Source organism: Pelophylax lessonae, assembly GCF_965119305.1.
Source record: "Pelophylax lessonae genome assembly, chromosome: 3".
In the NCBI taxonomy this organism is placed as follows: domain Eukaryota; kingdom Metazoa; phylum Chordata; class Amphibia; order Anura; family Ranidae; genus Pelophylax; species Pelophylax lessonae.
In genome coordinates, this window is record NC_138770.1 from 265,737,615 (window position 1) to 265,755,492 (window position 17,878).

The following is a 17,878-nucleotide window of genomic DNA, read 5'->3' on the forward strand; positions in this document are numbered from 1 at the left end:
GCAGCTGAGGCAGAGGTTGCTGGCCAATGAGCAGCCATCCACTGTCAGAACTGGTGTGGCAGCCATCCCAAGCACATGCAGCCAATTGAGCACTCCAAGCTGCAGAATCAGACAGGCAGCACATGTGGAACTCACCCATTGTGCTCAACCCAAATTGCTCAGCTAGCAGCTAAAAAAAAGTTGGGAAAAAGAACAGTTCAGGAAGCAGCAGTAGCACCTCCTGAACACCTGTCAGTCACTGCTATATTGCCTGCTGAAGTGATCCACTGCAGACCACTTTTTAGAGGGCAGTGGTAAGCTCCACACAAATGTAATCGAAGCCTTCCTCACTTTATAAAAGTAGATCTAAAAAAGGTAAAAAGCCCCCCACCCAATGCACTGACCCAGCCCCTGGTCTCCATTATAGTCACTTACTGAGGATGTAGGGATGGAGCAATCACAACAGTATGGGCAACAAGTCTTTACGTACTTGTTGCTTAGGGTTATGGTGTATTATCTCTATGTGGAAATCCTCAGTGCCCTCCAAATTCAGCTGAAGAGAGACCGTATAAAATGCTAGATAACCTGCAAGACAGGTTAAAACATTAAAATCTAAAATCAAAGTATATTATATTGCAGCTTACCCATTAGATGTGGTGGCTGAATTTGTTTTCACCAGATGATCTGGCTAGTAACACCCCTCCTGTAAAAGGACACCTGGATGAAGCTGCAAGAAACCTTTGTACAGCAGCATTGGCAGTCTAGGGGGGAAGGAATATGTCCTGCTCACTGTCATACAGGGGGTGCAGGTAGAGGGCTGCATTGGGTTTGGGCTCCCGCAGGACCCAATGCAAATCTTGCGGGAGCAGACGGTTTTACCACTGCTGCGGGCGGGAGTGGGCGGTCAAAAAATTTTGCGGAGACCCATGGAGTAACGTATTTTCCGGTGTATAAGACGACTTATTATAATAAAAAAAATATACCCCAAGAATCAGAGGTCTTATACACTAGGTACTGTAGCTTCAGCTAGTTACAGAACATATATGTATGATATATGGTTCCTGCGCTATCGTGGATACTCCCAGCCACCCTGATGCTGCACCACAGAGACTGAAACTATAAAACAGTTGTAGATACTAATTATTAAGGGGGTTGTGATGCGCTCCGGGGTGCTTAAAATATATTAAAGTACTTGTGTGTAATTATCACCTCAAAAATAAATATGTGCAAAATTAAGTATACTGCATTCCTGTTGCAGATGTTCCAAAATATATCTGATTCATATACATAGAATAATAAAGTGCTTGTGTGAATATCTTAATCCAATAAAATTAATAAGCAAATAGTGCTTCTTATAGGTGCTTCATTAACCACTTGCCTACCGGTCACCTCCTTCCCATCCAGGCCAATTTTCAGCTTTCAGTGCTCTCACGCTTTGAATGACAATTGCACGGTCATGCTACACTGTACACATATGAAATTTTTATTTTACACAAATAGAGCTTTCTTTTGGTGGTATTTAATCATCTCTGGGTTTTTTATTTTTTACAAAAAAAAAGAAAGAAAATTTTGAAAATACATTTTTTCTCCTTCACTGATAGGTTGAACTGATGGGCACTGATGAGGAGATACTAATATGCCGCACTGCTAGGCACTGAGAGGCGGCACTGATGGGCAGCACCATCAGTGCCTAGATGAGCAGGCACTGACTGGCAGCACTATGGGCACTGATTGTGGGCACATTGTCCCCGACGGCTGATCGGTTCTCCTCCTTCCTCACACTGCAGTCTCCGTGTGAGGAAGGAGCGCTGGCGATGAGAGATGATCTCATATGTTTACATATGAGATCATCTCTCATTGCATGGGCCGATTATGTGGTAAATGGCCAATGTGATTGGCTATTTACCACAATCTGTGATTGGCTGTGTCCAAGGGACACGGCCAACACAGATTTTCCCCAATGCGCGCTCGCAGGGAGACTGTCTCTGGGAGGCCGTATAGACGGCCTCCCGGAAATGTGAGTCCACGCTGTAACCGTCTATCGCGCGGATGGCAGGCGGTTAAGAAAGTGCTCTGTGCATCTAGTGCCAATATCAATATAGGTATCAATTAAGACTTCAACAATAAAAAACAATGTATCAAATATGTGCAAAATAGCAAATACACATCACTAGATGTCCAATCCAAACGGTGCACCAAACAATTCTCAATAGACTGGCTGCACCAGTTAACTTGATGTCCAAAATATTTATATAAAAAACCAATACAATAAAGAACGGTGATTGAGTGATGAAACTTTTTCCCTCCACCTTGTGCTGTGATTTCACTTCTAGGTGTGCTATATTCTCACCTCAAATCAGAGGATAATACACCTGTATTATCTGGGTAGATGGTGGTTCCTTTTCCTCCTTTGTTCCAGCGTGGTGTCTAGTGGATGCAAATTTCTCCTCAGGGGTTGTTACTTCCCAATCTTGTACTGTCTGTGGGGATCCTTTAATGCTTTCCCTAGGGTGCGATCTCTTTGGGTGTGTATCAGCTCCTTAGGGCTCATTAAAGTGATGGGGCCATTATTGTGCAGTATTTCAAAATTTTATTGCATAAAATATAGCAGACTTACATTTAAAATCGCCTTTTCCAGTGTCAAAACAACGTCATGGGAGCTCTGTCCCGTACCGCACGTCACTTCCGGGTTCCTACGCGTTACATCACAGTCACGTGACATCCTCAGGGAATCAATGATTCCCTGAGGAAGTCGCATGACTCCATGACGTAACACGTAGGAACCTGGAAGTGACGTGCGGTATGGGACAGAGCTCCCACGCTGTTGTTTTGACAATGGAAAAGCGATTTCAAATTGGCTGAGTCAGAGAGGCAGGTTTATACCTTTGCCAATCCAAGCAGGCTTTGTATGCAATAATAGCATACACCGCTTGCCGTGATTGGCTCAGTGTGCTACATAGAGTATTACAGCACAGGGACATTCTGTAAGTAGCCAAAGCTTACTATATACACATCCAGCAGGCTAAACTATTAATAGAGAAGTTCTGCATGTAGCAGAAGCTACAGTACATATTAGGGCACATCCAGCAGGCTTATGTATTTAATAGGGACGTGATGGCTACACTGATGTTATGAAATGGTGTTGACTCAGAAGAGGGGGTAATCTTATACAGCAAGTATAGGGCAAAACCGCAGGAGTGGAACAAAAACATTGCAGGTGCGGGCGAGAGTGGAACAAAAACATTTAGCCGGTCCGGGCTTAATAAAACAGTCCCACGCAGGGCTCTAGTGCAGTGGTTCTCAATTCCGGTCCTCGGGACCCACTAACAGGCCAGATTTTAAGTATTACCTTGGGGGATGCAGACTAGAATACTGAAATCACTGAGCAGCAAATGAGATCACCTGTGATGTAATTTAGTTATCTTGCAAACCTGGCCTGTTGGTGGGTCCCGAGGACCGGAGTTGAGAACCACTGCTCTAGTGCAGGGGATACTGCATCTGTAACACCTTACATCCTGAATATGAGTAACATGTTACAAATGGCAAACTTCTCTTTAAGGCTAGAACAAGATTTTATCTGGCATGTCGTTTTGGCACCAAAGCTTTCACTCAAACATCCACAATTACAAGAGGATTTTCCAGCCAGAGCTCTGCTTTAAAAGCAAAGTGCCATCAAAATTTCACCACACCAGAGGCAGTCAAATATTTTAGAAGTGAAAAGGTAGATAAAATGCACCCAAACAATTGGAAAGGTCTTAAATTACATTTTTACAAAGAAAATTTATAGTCCCAACTACAAGCATGCATTTATTGTTGTAAAATGTTTTTTTTACATATCTACCAGAAAATGACAGGCTATCATTTCTCATATTTCAGTTCTCTACCACCAATACCCATATAGATAAAATATTGAATAGGGAAACAAGAAGTGCATAAAAGATCTTTATTAAAAGACATTTATTCTTCAGTTTCAGACTCCTCATCCTGGCTGATCTGGAAGTAGCGAAGCTCATAGGTCTCCTTGTTTGATGCAACTACACGTAACCAGTCACGCAGACTGTTCTTCTTGAGGTATTTCTTTGTGAGGTACTTTAGGTACCTAAATGGGGGGGGGGGGGGGAACAAAAATGAACATACATTAAATGCAAGTCAGAAAATTCTCTATACAACCACAACATTTACATTGCAAGGTAGAAGATACTGAAGTTAGGCCCTTTTCATACAAGCTGACTGATTGGGTCCACCTGTCAGATTTCAAGGCGGACCGGATCAGACCATCCATTGCCTTCTATGGAGCGGCAGATGTCAATGGACTTGTGTTCACTTAAGCCCCGTACACACACGCAGATCGTCGTCATACAAATGTTCGTCTTTTCTCCCCGGGATGTCGGTGTCTGTTGAAAAGTGCAAAGACAGCACAAGAATTTTGTCCGCAGACTTCAGCTGACTGCAGAAGTGATGTCATGTAATGGTTAACTTTCCCTGTGTTTTTTATTTTCTGAGCATGCCCAGTCTTGCAAATCTGCGGTCTGTCGGCTGATTTCTGTACTGACAGGCGAACAATCGTCCGTTCTGGTGTCTGCAGACAAATTTTCATGTTTGCAAGAAAGACTCTTGTCCGCGGATTGTGTGCAAACATCTGTCGGAGGCACCATACTAACACGCATACAATCGGCAGATCTTTCGTCCGCCGACGTTTGTATGACGACGATCTGCGTGTGTGTACGGGGCTTCACACCCACTGATATCTGATCCACCAAAAGCAGATGGATGGGGGATCCATTTCCCCATTCATCAGGCAAATTGGATGACCTTTTGATGTAAAATGGGCAGGCGGTCCGTTTGCATGCAACCATCCCATAGAGGAAAGTGGCTGTGTCAGTGTTTGCTGTGCATAGCAGAGACAACATGGGCCTATCATTTTGCCTGCTCAGCAGAGATTCCTCATTGAGCAGGCAGATCTCCACCAGTATAAAAGCCCTTACATTAGATCACTGACTACTACAGGTGTCAATGAGGTTTTTCATACTCCAGACTAACTTCTTCCCACCCCTGTACACATATGCCGCCTCACTGAAGTGGGTTTTTTTTTTTTTTTTAAAGAGGCCGCATATGTGTACCAGTGAGTCCTCGGAGCATGCTGAACAGCAAACCAAGCACATAGCCCTGGGTCTCATACTAATGACTGGAAGTTAGGTGTCCCAGTTCCCAATCACCTGATTTGCTATCAGGTGATCAGTCACTGGGCAGACCACCCACATGTTTTTCTCCTCCCGATGGGCAGAAGGCTACACACTAAGGTCAAAGGTCAGGGTCAGTATATTTTCAATAGGATTTTTTTTTTTTAAAGCATTTAAAGTCATACTTGGGAAAAATAACTAACTTTGGCTGCGATCGTCAGAAGCAGAATTTATTTTTGGTTGTTTTTTGGCGATAAGTTATGGTAATTGTTAAATTTTACTATTTTGGGCTAATTCGCTTTGATAAAAATAAAATGTAGGAGATACCAGTTACCACCAAAAGTCACAATTTGTCTTTGGAAAAAAAAAAAAAATATATAATCCACCTGGATAAACAAAGTTGTAATTATATGTACAATTTTACTAACATGTCAAGGTTGCACAATTGTGTTGAGAACTTAGTCCCGGTTCCCACTTGTGCGATGCGGGAAGGCTGCGAATTCGCAGCCTGTTCCCGCATCGCAAACGCACCTCTGGCAGTTCACACTGCCATATGTAATACGCAGGGGGGTGTCAATTAAATGTTAACGACACCCCCAGTTTGATTGCATATCGCAGTGCGATCTGACTGTTCGCACAGGATCGGATCGCACAAGTGTGAACCACTGTGCAATCCGATCCTGATGCGGCTGGAAAAAAGGGTAATGTGCGTGTTTGGTGCAGATACAGTGCGAATTCAGCCATACAAAGTGTATGGCTGAATTTGCATCCGCACATCCGATCGCATGTAATGGAAGGAGCAGTGCGCTCCGAATTACATGTGATCGCCGCACTCGCACAAATATGAACCGGCCCTTAAGATTTGTTTTACTTGATCACAAAGGGGTTAAAAAAAAAATCAAAAAATCTAAGTTTTGATCAAACACCCAATCACTAACAGAATATGTAGCCAATTTACTTAAAATGCTGGTTTCATCTTGCAATCAAGAGTTACCGTACTTAAAATAATTTTAAAAAATACAAATGTGTTGCTAGAATATGAGTATCCAGCGTGTAAGCCAAGTAAACAATTATTCAACGGTGCGGGTTCCAGCATCGCAAGTCACTCGCCGGCAGTTCACACTGCCCTCTGTGAAACGCTGTGGGTGTTGATATAAAGCCAATAACAACCTCAGATTAATTTGCAGATCACAGTGCAAACTGTCAAATGGAACAGGAATCTGATCACCCATGTGATCATATCCAGTAGCAGACAAAAGTCCTGCACCATTTTGTTGCGAATGCGATTTGGCTGAATTTGCATCACGTGATCTGCACAGCAATGTGGTGCAAATCACATGTGATGTCTGTACACACCTGTGTGAACCCAGCCTTAACCATTTAGCATCTTCACATCCATCCTTCCTCACAATTCTAGATTTTTCTCTTCTTTACTGCAAACACCGGAGTAGGCAAGGGAGCTGGAAGACCTTGTTCACTCCATGCTGGTATTACTTGGGAGTGGTAAGTAACTGCTTTAACCATGTTACTGCCACTGACTTGGTGTTGGCAACATGGGATTTACACACACCCAACCAACCCACTATCGACTGTCCGATTTAAGCAAATGTTACTATAAACCTTGTTAACTTGATCCCCCAACAATAATGTAGATACATGCATTGGGGTGCCTGCACAAAAATGTTGATTGCTCACATGTGTGAAAGCCAGAGACAATTCTAGGCCCATTTTTAAATGGATGACCTGTAGGGGCTTTTAAAGTTGTAGTAAACCCCAAACCAAAAAACCTCCCTGCAAATTAATGTCATATTGTGGTAGTATGCATCGCATACTAGCACCTTATAAAAGACCTCTCTGAAAAGGAAGCCCTCCAGTGGCATGCTGTCACCACTAATCCAGTCTTAACCCAGTCTTCCTTACAGGTTCGCAGACAGCTTCCATTCGATTGGCCGAGCCGCAATGACATCCCCATGCATGCGTGTAGGAGACATGGGCAGGTTCTATGGATTTGCACACTGTCCATAGAGAAGACAGGGCGCATGAGCCAGTGACCTCAGCTGCGCTGTTAAAGTAAATATCTCTTATCTACCTACAGGTAAGCTTTATAGGCTTACCTGTAGGTATTCTAAAAAAATTTTTGACTTGCCATGAAATCCATTTCTCTTATGTTCATTGACAGTCACAGCGCCTGATTTTTCTTAACCATTAGGTTATACTGCCCCCTTAAAGAGTAGGACACTAGGCAGGAAAAGCTGGACTACATCCATGGGCAAGTCCCAGGGGGTATACACCCACTCTCAGCTATAAGCACTCCGTTTTCTTACAAGCACCGTTCGAAGAAAGCCAACTCCGGAGGGTGCACTGGCAACCAAGTGGCCACCTTGCAAACCCGGGTCACTGACACATGATGGAAAGCCCAGGAGGCCCTAGGCGCCCTAATAGAGTGCACCTTGACAGGGAAAGGAGGAACCTGACCCTTGATGGAATGGGCATGAACCATCGTCTGTCTGATCCATCTGGGACTGCCCATAGGCGTAATCAAGCTTTTTCCTGCCTAGTGTCCTACTCCTGTAGGGGGCAGTATATCCCAATGGTTAAGAAGAATTAAGGGCGGTGTCCATCAATGAATGAAAGCAAAAAGCCTTTACTACGACTTTAAAGCATCATCTATGCAAAATCTAGGATACTGAACTCTGTCACTGTTTCACATGCAGTTTTAAAGCTTGACATGTTTGAGTATTTAGTCGGTGCAATCTCATCTCATTTTACAAAAAAAATGTTATATGGCGTTATGTGCTCTAAAATTATCTTATCTGAAATGGCAGAAACCGTGCCGGCAGCAAAAGGGCCAAATCACTTCAAGCATGTGCAACTTGCAGTTCTGTTCCATTATACAAACCTGAACAAGTTACTGGCCCCTTGGGAAAGGGCCAAACAAATTCAAATGGCACACGATCGAGGAACATGCTCAACTTTATATTGCTAACGAATTCTGGGTCCATTCTCACCCACGTACAAATTGTGAATCATACAAGTAAACGACAATGAAATCTTTGGTCTTCATTGCAACACTAAAGCAGTGTTTCTCAACTCCGGTCCTCAGGGCACACTAACAGGCCAGGTTTGCAAGAAAACTGAAATACATCAAAGATGATATCAGCTAATAAATAGCGCATACTCAGACTGCTCTGAGGTGGTAAGTGGGGTCCCCCAAGGCTCAGTCCGGGAACCAACCTTGTTCAATTTATTCATAAACAGCATTGACGGGATCAGTAGTTCTATATCAGTTTTTGCAGACACAAAATTGGGCAGGGCAATAACTGCACAGCTTGAAGCAGATATGCTACAGAATGACTTGGACAAAATAACAGAGTGGGCAACGACATGACAAATGAGGTTTAATGGTTTAAAGTGTAAGGTTTTGCACTTGGGGACTAAACATAAAAGCACAATACTTTAGGGGAGAAACCTTTGGGGGAATCAAAAATGGAGAAAGATCTGGGAGTCTTAGTAGAGGATAGACTAAAATAAGCATAGCATAGCAATAGCATGCAATGTCAATCGGCAGCTGCCAAAGCCAGCAGAATATTGGCATGCATAAAGAAAGGGATGTATTCCAGAGATAAAACTATAATCCTTCCACTTTATAAAACGCTGGTCCGACCACATCTGGAGTATTCTGTCCAGTTCTGGTCGCCAGTCCTCAGGAGGGATGTGCTGGAGCTGGAGAGAGTCCAGAGAAGGACAACTAAACTAATTAGGGGATTAGAGGACCTTAATTATGAAGAGAGTCTGCAATCGCTTGATTTATTCTCCCTGGAGAAGAGACGCCTGAGAGGGGACATGATCGCAATTTATAAATATCTCAATGGTGATCTCAGCATAGAAAAAAAGCTATTCAGTCGAAAGGATTGCATGAGGACTCGAGGGCATACAATACAATTAGAGGAGAAGCGTTTTAACCTCAGACAACGTGGGGGGTTCTTTACTGTTAGGGCTACAAGATTGTGGAATTCTCTACCACAAGAGGTGGTTTCTGCGAGAAGTAGGGAGGCTTTCAAAAGACTCTTAGACGTACATCATAAGGATCAGAACATTCAGGGGTATGAGAGATTATTACGGCCACACACACCTACACAGGTGGAACTGGATGGACTATTGTCTTTATTCAATCCTCACCTACTATGTAACTATATACTGCTCAGTGATTGCAGTATTCTAGTCTGCATCTCCGAGGTAATACCTAAAATCTGACCTGTTAGTGTGCCCTGAGGACTGGACTTGAGAAACACTGCACTAAAGAATGAGTATTAAAAGAGGCAAAGCAAGTCACACCCATGAAGCCTCACAAGACTTACCTTTTAGAAAACTGCTTTTCCGAAACCACGTTAATTTTGTTCTTTTGACGTTCAATATGAACAACGTTCCCAAGATTTCCAGTTTTCCCATTGACCTTCACTCTCTGCTTGAGAAATTGTTCCTGTTTTGACAAAACAGAAATATGTAGACACTAGGGAAGGGAACCCTAGGTACAAACTAGGGAAGGGAACCCTAGTTAGAGCACTCATTAGAAACGATGGTTTTGTAACCACTCTAGCAAGCTCACTACCAGTTTTACTGTATACTAATGCATGCTTGGTATTATTGCTTACATCAATCCAACTGAACAAGATTTTTAAACCTGTCAGTACACACAAGGGTGCTTGTACCACTGGTTAAGAACCTCTGCTTGGAAAACTCTTGCATATCCTGGGTTCACCCAAATTCCAAGATACTGTGACATGCCAGGTTGAGCACTTGGAACATGTATATGGAAGGGCATCTCTCACCACCACTAGGAATCTAAACTAGCATGTTACAGCAGCCCAGAACTAATGGAGCAGATTCAGTCATTCGAACATACAAAACACCGCCACTGGGTGCATGCAAAACACTGCTGTAGTCAAAGCTGAACTATAGCACATACTGTTAAAACATACCTTTCCAAAGCTTCTGAAACCTATAAACCTATGAACAGTGCATGCATGTCAGAGATGTGGCCACTTTGCACTAGAATTACAACCAAAAAAGGGTTCCACGTCACTTGCTGCTGTGTTTGCCTTGAAGGCTACAGTTGGCTTACTTAAACATGAAAGTTCAGGCTAAATGTTAAACAAATGGTGTCTGATTTGTGCGCTTCTAGTTCAGCAGTGCCGTTTAATCCTATAAAGTATTGTGTTCAATTAAAGTGGAAGCTCTGTTTGACTACTCTCACCATCCAGGGCCACATTTGGCACCTTTTTGAGGGGGGGGAGTCGGTACCTGTCCCCACTTCCGGGAGATCGCTCCACACTCACTCAAAAGTTTGGCCGGCCTCCTACACCCACCACCCCCCCAGCCATTCAGAAAGTGATCCGTAGGAAAACATTGGCTGGGGTGCAGACATCGCTGGATTCAAGGACAGGTTAAGTGTCCTAATAACAAAAGTCAGCAGCTACAGTACGAGTAGCTGTGGACTTTGAAGTTTTTGCTGGGAGGGGCAGAACTGTACCATGATCAATAAATGGCTGCAATCTTCCTGGCTGTGGAGTGGCAGGGTTGTATTCATCACAAGTATGATGGAGTGAAACTACTAACCCTCTTCCAGGAAACCTCAAACCCCAAATATTAAAAGCCATTTACTTGGGAGTTACACTTTAATTTCTGGTACTACACTAGCTATATTCCTAAAGCAGCAAGAATACATTAGTAACATCTGCCACTTCAAAAAGTTGATTTGACCCGATCTGTTGCTCAAGTTCACTTCCAACTGCAGACCCAATATTTTACTCCCCCCACCCCCCTTGCTAGAGGTCATGGGAACTTTCATAAATATCAGTAAGAGACAGGATACTGTGCCTCTGCATATGACCAACTTTCATAGACCATCTTAAAGTGGAACTAAACCCTCCTATCTGAAGACTGCACCATCTTATGGCACTTTTACACTGCAAGTACCGGCTCGGCTCTACTCAGCCCTGCTTGGCCCGGTTTGCTTTTCCACTGCGGTACCGCATGGTATAGTGTCGGAACGGTTCGGTACGGTATAGGTTTGCTTTTCCACTAAAGTAGTACTAAAGTTAAGTGGGTGGGATAACAACGGGGTGGGTGTGATTCTCTGACCAATCAGTGGCTAGTAGTGACTGCATGCAAAGGATTGTGGGATATGGTACCAGTTTGGTACCTGTTGGAACCACAATCGAGTAGGTACTGTTTTTTCAGAGCCATACCGTTCGGTTCCATGCAGTGGAAAAGCAAACCTATACCGTACCGAACCGTTCCGACCCTATACCATGCCGTACCGCAGTGGAAAAGCACAAAAGAGTGCCGACCCGGTACGGTTCTATGCAGTGGAAAAGCGCCATTAGCCTCTTATTTAGATTTCCACTTGCTATGGTGCTGCATAGGTGAGCAATGCAAGGGCTTTGAAAGTTTGGTTGTGTGCCGACACCGGCAACTGCAACAGTCATCACCAGAAGCACACTCTAAAGGGGAACTGAACTCAACTGATTTAACTTCCTGAAAAGTTACATTCAGGGCATGCTGGGAATAACTGACATAGCTGCATGTAATCTCAGCTGAACTGTCAAACCATCATATGGCTGCTATCATTAACTGAACACACACAGCATCATGGCATCTGCAGATCAAAGGCCAATTGACGATAAAAGTGTTTAGTTTTATTTTAAATGCATCCGTTTTAGAAAACCAGTAAAGCAGTGGGGGTTTAGCTCTTCTAAGTATCCATAACAAAACATTCTCTACTAAACACTCACAAAGTTGGTAGAGTCAAAGATGCCATCTTCTACAGGATGTGTAAGATCCAGAGTGAACCTCCAGGTAGCCTTTTTGGATTTCTTCACCGTTGGTGTCCTTTTCACCTTTTGCTACAAAAAATAAAAGGTGGCCATTAAAAAAAAAAAAGAAAAAAAAAAAAAAAGGTGTAACATTTTCATCTTTCCCGCCCTCAAACTGCGTGCTTCCCATATGCTAGAGTTGCCTCTCAAGACATTCCCAATAAAAGTCAATAGGGGGTGCACTGGTACAGCCATGACCAAAGGGGATTTCTGACTGCAGAGAAGCAAGCATTGCGTTGGGAGGAGCTTCTGGTAAAGGGCTAAGGCGCCTCATACACAATACAATCTGACCACATAATAGCCATCCAATCAATTTCAAACCCACCAATACTATGTAATGTGTTTACATAGGCAGATAACTGTTCTGCTCCTCCCGGTGATAAATCGCAGGTGGGCATACAGTCGGTCCACCGGACCAGTCGCTTGATATCCCCGCTAGCCAATCATGCCTCCCAGCAGTGTGATCGCACCTTCTAGTGGCTATTGAACGAGACGACGTACAGCTACGTACAGGTATGTCATTTCGCGCAATAGCGACACTTTGCTACAGTAAATACATGGCAGCTGGTCAGCAAATGGTTAAAAAAAACCGGTCACCAGAAAAAAAAAAATATCCCAGGGGACGTTGCTTCCTATGAGAAAAAATAGTGACTTAAAATTGTAAACAAATGTAAAAGCGTGTGTCGGGGTGCCTTCACATGATCACCCCGACACGCCAGAGCAATATTTCTAGCACCAGACCTGCTCCATAACACTAAACTGATGACTTCTAGGGGGCTTTTAAAGTCTCTCCTATGGAAAACATAGGGTACTAAAGTTTTTCACAATTTCACAGGGCGCACGCAACTTTAATGTTTGACATATTAAAGAGGTTGTAAACCCACCTCACAAACTTTTACCTATAGGTAAGCCTATATTAAGGCTTACCTATAGGTGCTATAAATATCTCCCAAACTTGAACCGTTTAGGAGATATTTAGAGTGCATACTGCCGATAATGTCATCAGCGCAGGCGCTCTGAAGGAACGGCCACCTGTGCCGTTCCTTCAGAGCTCAGTGCCCTGAACGGTGGCTCCTGCGCGCAGGCGCGGGAGTGATGTAATCGCGCCTCCGGCCAATCAGATGGCTGGAGGACGCGAACCCGGAAGCAGGATGGCCGGACATGTCGCCGTCCTGTCGCTGAGGTGGCGGCACGGCGGGGGCTTCGTTTTAAGGTAAGTACTACATAATGAGCTAGTATGTGATGCATACTAGCTCATTATGCCTCTCTCTTTACAGGGCTTTTTTTTTCCTCTGTTTTTTTGGGGACTTTACTTCCTCTTTAAAGTGGTAGTATCACGATTTTTTAACTTTTAACTACAGGTAAGCCTATGATCAGGCTTACCTGTAGGTACAATTAATATCTCCTAAACCGGCACGGTTTAGGAGATATTTGCAGTGCATGCAGCCGCTCGCACAAGCAGCGCATGCGCTCTGAAGGTCCGGCGGACCTTCAGCTTCCCTTGCCGGCAGCTTGCCATCGCGGCTCCGGCCAATCACAGCGCCGAAGCCGCCGAACCCGGAAAAAAATTGTTTAATTTATGGTTTGTGCGCCCTGAAATTATCCAGTTACCGGCTGGGACGGATTTTGTGTCCCTTCAAATCAGGGAATAAAATCTTAGTAAATGCAGCACATATAGCACAGTAAACACTGGTAAGGCAGTTAACCCTTTTGATTGCTCCTGATAAACCCTTTCCAGACAGTGTCAGTACAGCAACAGTGCATGTTTTTAGCACTGATCACTGTATTCGTGTCTCTGGTTCCCAAAAAGTGTCAGTGTCGATTGTCCACCACAATCCTGCTAGAAGTCACTGATCGCTGCCATTACTAGTATAAAAAAAAATAAATACACTTCAGCCTATATCCATTTGTAGATGCTATAACTTCTGCATAAACCAATATAATGGGAATTTTCTTTTTATCAAATAAGTAGCAGAATACATATTAGCCTAAACTTATGAAATAATTTGATGTTTAAAAGGATTTAAGAGATTTCTTTCTGGTTTTATACCAGAAAGTAAAAAATGTTTCTTCAAAATGGTCTTTTGTTTACAGTGCAAACAGAAAACTGCAGTGGTGATCAAATAAAACCAAAAGAAATCTATTTGTGAGAAACAAAATAGAACAAATTTTATTTGGGAAGCATCAAATTTTTTTTGTCAGTTAAACAGTGCCATATCACAAAAAATTACCTTGGTCATGAAGGGGGGAAAATTTTCTGGAGGTAAAGTAGTTAAGTTTTTTTTTTTCTGACAGGTTGCATTTCCTAGACCTTTGTGGTAATATTGTAATAAAAATTGGAACTAGCGACATTTTTTCTTCTAGGGCAGTGATGACTGACCTTGGCACCCCAAATGTTTTGGAACTAAATTACCCATGATGCACACTGCAGTGTAGTTGAGCATCATGGGAAATGTAATTCCAAAACATCTGGGGTGGTGTCAAGGTTTGCCATCACTGCTCTAGTGTGTATTTCAGAATATATATAATTGGGGGGTGGTCCTGTAATCTTCATGCCTACATTTTTTTTAGACATTGGTGCAAAAACAGCTCTGGCAGCAAAAAGGTTAATCCTGCAGAGATCAGAGTGTGCTGCTCTGTAGTGGACAAGCTGCGAAGCCTATTGACAAGGTGGTCTCGCTTCTCATATCACAATGTGTGTCCACAGACCATCCTTATAGTCTCAGTTCACACTGGTGCGATGCGGGAAACACTGCAATTCAGTGCTGGTTCTCACATCGCACCTGAATCACACACTGGTTCCCACTGTAGATCTGCAACCCACCGAGGGGGTCAATGTAGAGTAAGGGCTGGTTCCCACTGTAGATCTGCAAACCACTGGGGGTGGCAATGTAGAGTAAGGACTGGTTCCCACTGTAGATCTGCAAATCACTGGGGGGTGGCAATGTCGAGTAAGGACTGGTTCCCACTGTAGATCTGCAAACCACTGGAGGTGGCAATGTAGAGTAAGGGCTGGTTCCCACTGTAGATCTGCAAACCACTGGGGGTGGCAATGTAGAGTAAGGGCTGGTTCCCACTGTAGATCTGCAAATCACTGGGGGGTGGCAATGTCGAGTAAGGACTGGTTCCCACTGTAGCAATGCCAGACATTGCTGTGCAGATTACATGCGATGTCTGTGCAATGCAAATTCAGCCATACAAGCTGTATGGCTAAATTTGCATTCGGACCAAACTCGTCCAGGACCTTTTTTGATCAGCACCAGAATCCGATCGCATGGGTGATTCCTGTCCAAACTCGCAGCTTGCACTGCGATCTGATCTTGGGGCATCATTAACCTTGTATTGACAAACAGCAGTTTGCAGAGGTCAGCAATTCAGGTGCGATGTGGGAACCTGCACTGAGGGCCGGTTCACACTTTTGCGAGTGCACCGATCGCATGTAATATCGGAGCGCACTGCTCCATTACATGCGATCGGATGTGCAGATGCAAATTCAGCCATACACTTTGTATGCCTGAATTCGCACCAAACAAGCACATGACCCTTTTTGCCAGCCGCACCAGGATCGGATCGCACAGTGGTTCACACTTGTGCGATCCGATGCGAACTGTCAGATCGCACTGCGATATGCGATCAAACTGGGGTGTCATTAAAATTTCATTGACACCCCCTGCATATCGCATATGGAGAGTGAACTGCCAGAGGTGCGTTTGCGATGCAGGAACAGGCTGCAAATTTGCAGCCTTCCCGCATCGCACAAGTGTAAACCGAGACTAAAAGTGCAGGGTTTCCCACATCGCACCATTGTGAACTGGCCTCAACACTCCCAGATCAGTTCGCAGGTCACAATGCAAACTGTGCAGAAATCAGATCGCAAAGGTTTAAACACCCATGTGATCCAATTCCACTGCAGGCAACAAAAAAACTAGTTTGGTGCAAATACAATTTAAACCATACAGCTTGTTACATTGGATCTGCACAGCAGTGCAAATCACATGCGAGGTCTAGCATCTCACAAGTGTGAACCCAGCCTTAGGATCGGCGATCAGAGCACTCCGACTGCCCGGAAACAGCCTTCCCCTCACTGGACTAGTGGAGATCCAATCAGCTGTGGTGGATCTACAGAGGCAGCGTGAGTGGGCTAAATACACAGCCAAGCAGCCGCCATACAATATCTCCCTTCAAGCTGCAGAGAGCAGCCAATGACGGTCTAACCACCCGCTCAGACAGCCTATCTACATATACCGGGCTCTATCCACGTGTCCGCCACTCACCGGCGCCATCTTCTCTAGCTGAGCCTTCTCAAAGAGACCGCACAGCGCCAGCCCCCTGTACTTATAGACGGAGTCACGTGGTTCCTGCTCAGCATGTCACTTCCGCCGCGAGTCGCCAGTGACTGAGTCAGGAATAGACGGGGGGGGGGGTGAACGTGTGTGTGTGTGTGTGTGTGTGTCCAAGAAAGGGATCACTGTCACTGAGACTGAGCATGGTGCGTAGTCCTCAAGGCACACAGAACCATTCCAGGGAAGAAATCAGTTTTCCGGGACCCCAAAGACACTACAGGTTCCATAAAAACATTTTACCAAGAATTCATAAAAAAACAAAAAAGCCACAACATTAAATTAAAATCATATATAAAGACCTACACATTTATAGGATCCCCTTATACAGAGGCGTAACTAGAACCTTCAGGGCCCTGATGCAAGAAACCATGAAGGGCCCCCCAGACCCCTGGCCGGGGCCCTTACCTTCAAGCCCAGGGCTCTTCCCACTAATCCTGGGGCTCTTTACACTTGTTGCATGGCCTTTTATTACGGTCCCGCAGCAGGATTCTTTCACAAGTTCTGCAGTGGGCCCCCTTCCTGCAATCTTGGGGCCTCCCCACAGTGGTGCAATGCCAGGGTCCGGTTGCAAGTGTGACCTTTGCGATCCTGGAAGTTCACCCACTGGTTTGCTACCGGGCCCCCTGGAGCATGGGGCCCAGTAGCGATTGCAACCCCTGTAGTTACGCCCCTGCCCTTATAAGATTATGAAAGTTCAAATAGATGACACAAAGCCAATTTAGTAAATGCTCCAGATGTTAAAGTTGAACAGGAGTTCCAGTCCCCCAACCCCCCCCCCCCCAAAAAAAAAAAAAAATAAAAGCAACTACAAGTACTGTAGCTGTTGATTTTTAATACAAGGACGCTTACCTGTCTAGCACTGTCCTCACCCGAGCTGATTCTTCAATTGGCTGTAGGTCCAGGCCTCAGAATCATAACGCCTTGGAGACTAAACCTTTTTGGGTGCTGTGTCCGTCAATGAACATCAGAGAAAAGGATTTAACGGTAAGACAAAAATCACGTTTTCTCTTTCGTTCATTGACGGACACAGCTCCAGAATCTTCTTGACCATTGGGTTATGCTGCCCCCTACAGGAGTAGGACATTAGGCAGGAAAAAAATTTACCACACCTATGGGGCAGTCCCAGGGGGTATACTCCCACTTCCTGCTGTAGGCACTCCGTTTTATTCTGCCTAGTCAAGAGTAAGGACCTAGTTTCTTGCTGGGATCTCTGGTCTAAGCATTTGCTTCTTTTTTAAGTGAATTTTTTTCCTCTTTTATTGTTTTGTGTTCTTGTGAGAATTAAACGTCTCGCAAGGATGCTCAGACCTGGTCACATACCTCTGGCCTGCAGCACCCCCATTCCAAGATGGTGCAGTGGTCTGCCTGGAGTGGTGCCCACCCGGTTTCCATGGTGCGGTAAGTAGTGTCACCCCTTTCACTGGTGGCCTGTTGGGGTGGATGTGGGCCCCTCCCTGGGATGGTCAGATCCCCTGAGTTCCCGTCCTTTCTGCATAGCGTC

General features: G+C 44.5%; 1 protein-coding gene across 1 annotated transcript; it reads right to left on the reverse strand.

The window, feature by feature from the left end:
• Positions 1–3,925: 3,925 nt before the first annotated feature.
• RPL22L1 (ribosomal protein L22 like 1) lies at positions 3,926–16,404 on the reverse strand. Its single transcript, XM_082251475.1, has 4 exons — positions 16,309–16,404; positions 11,954–12,064; positions 9,518–9,639; positions 3,926–4,078 (listed from the first exon to the last, which is right to left on the reverse strand). The coding sequence occupies exons 1-4, from the start codon at positions 16,315–16,317 to the stop codon at positions 3,937–3,939; spliced, it is 384 nt and encodes a 127-aa protein (XP_082107601.1). The 5' UTR covers positions 16,318–16,404; the 3' UTR covers positions 3,926–3,936.
• Positions 16,405–17,878: the final 1,474 nt, after the last annotated feature.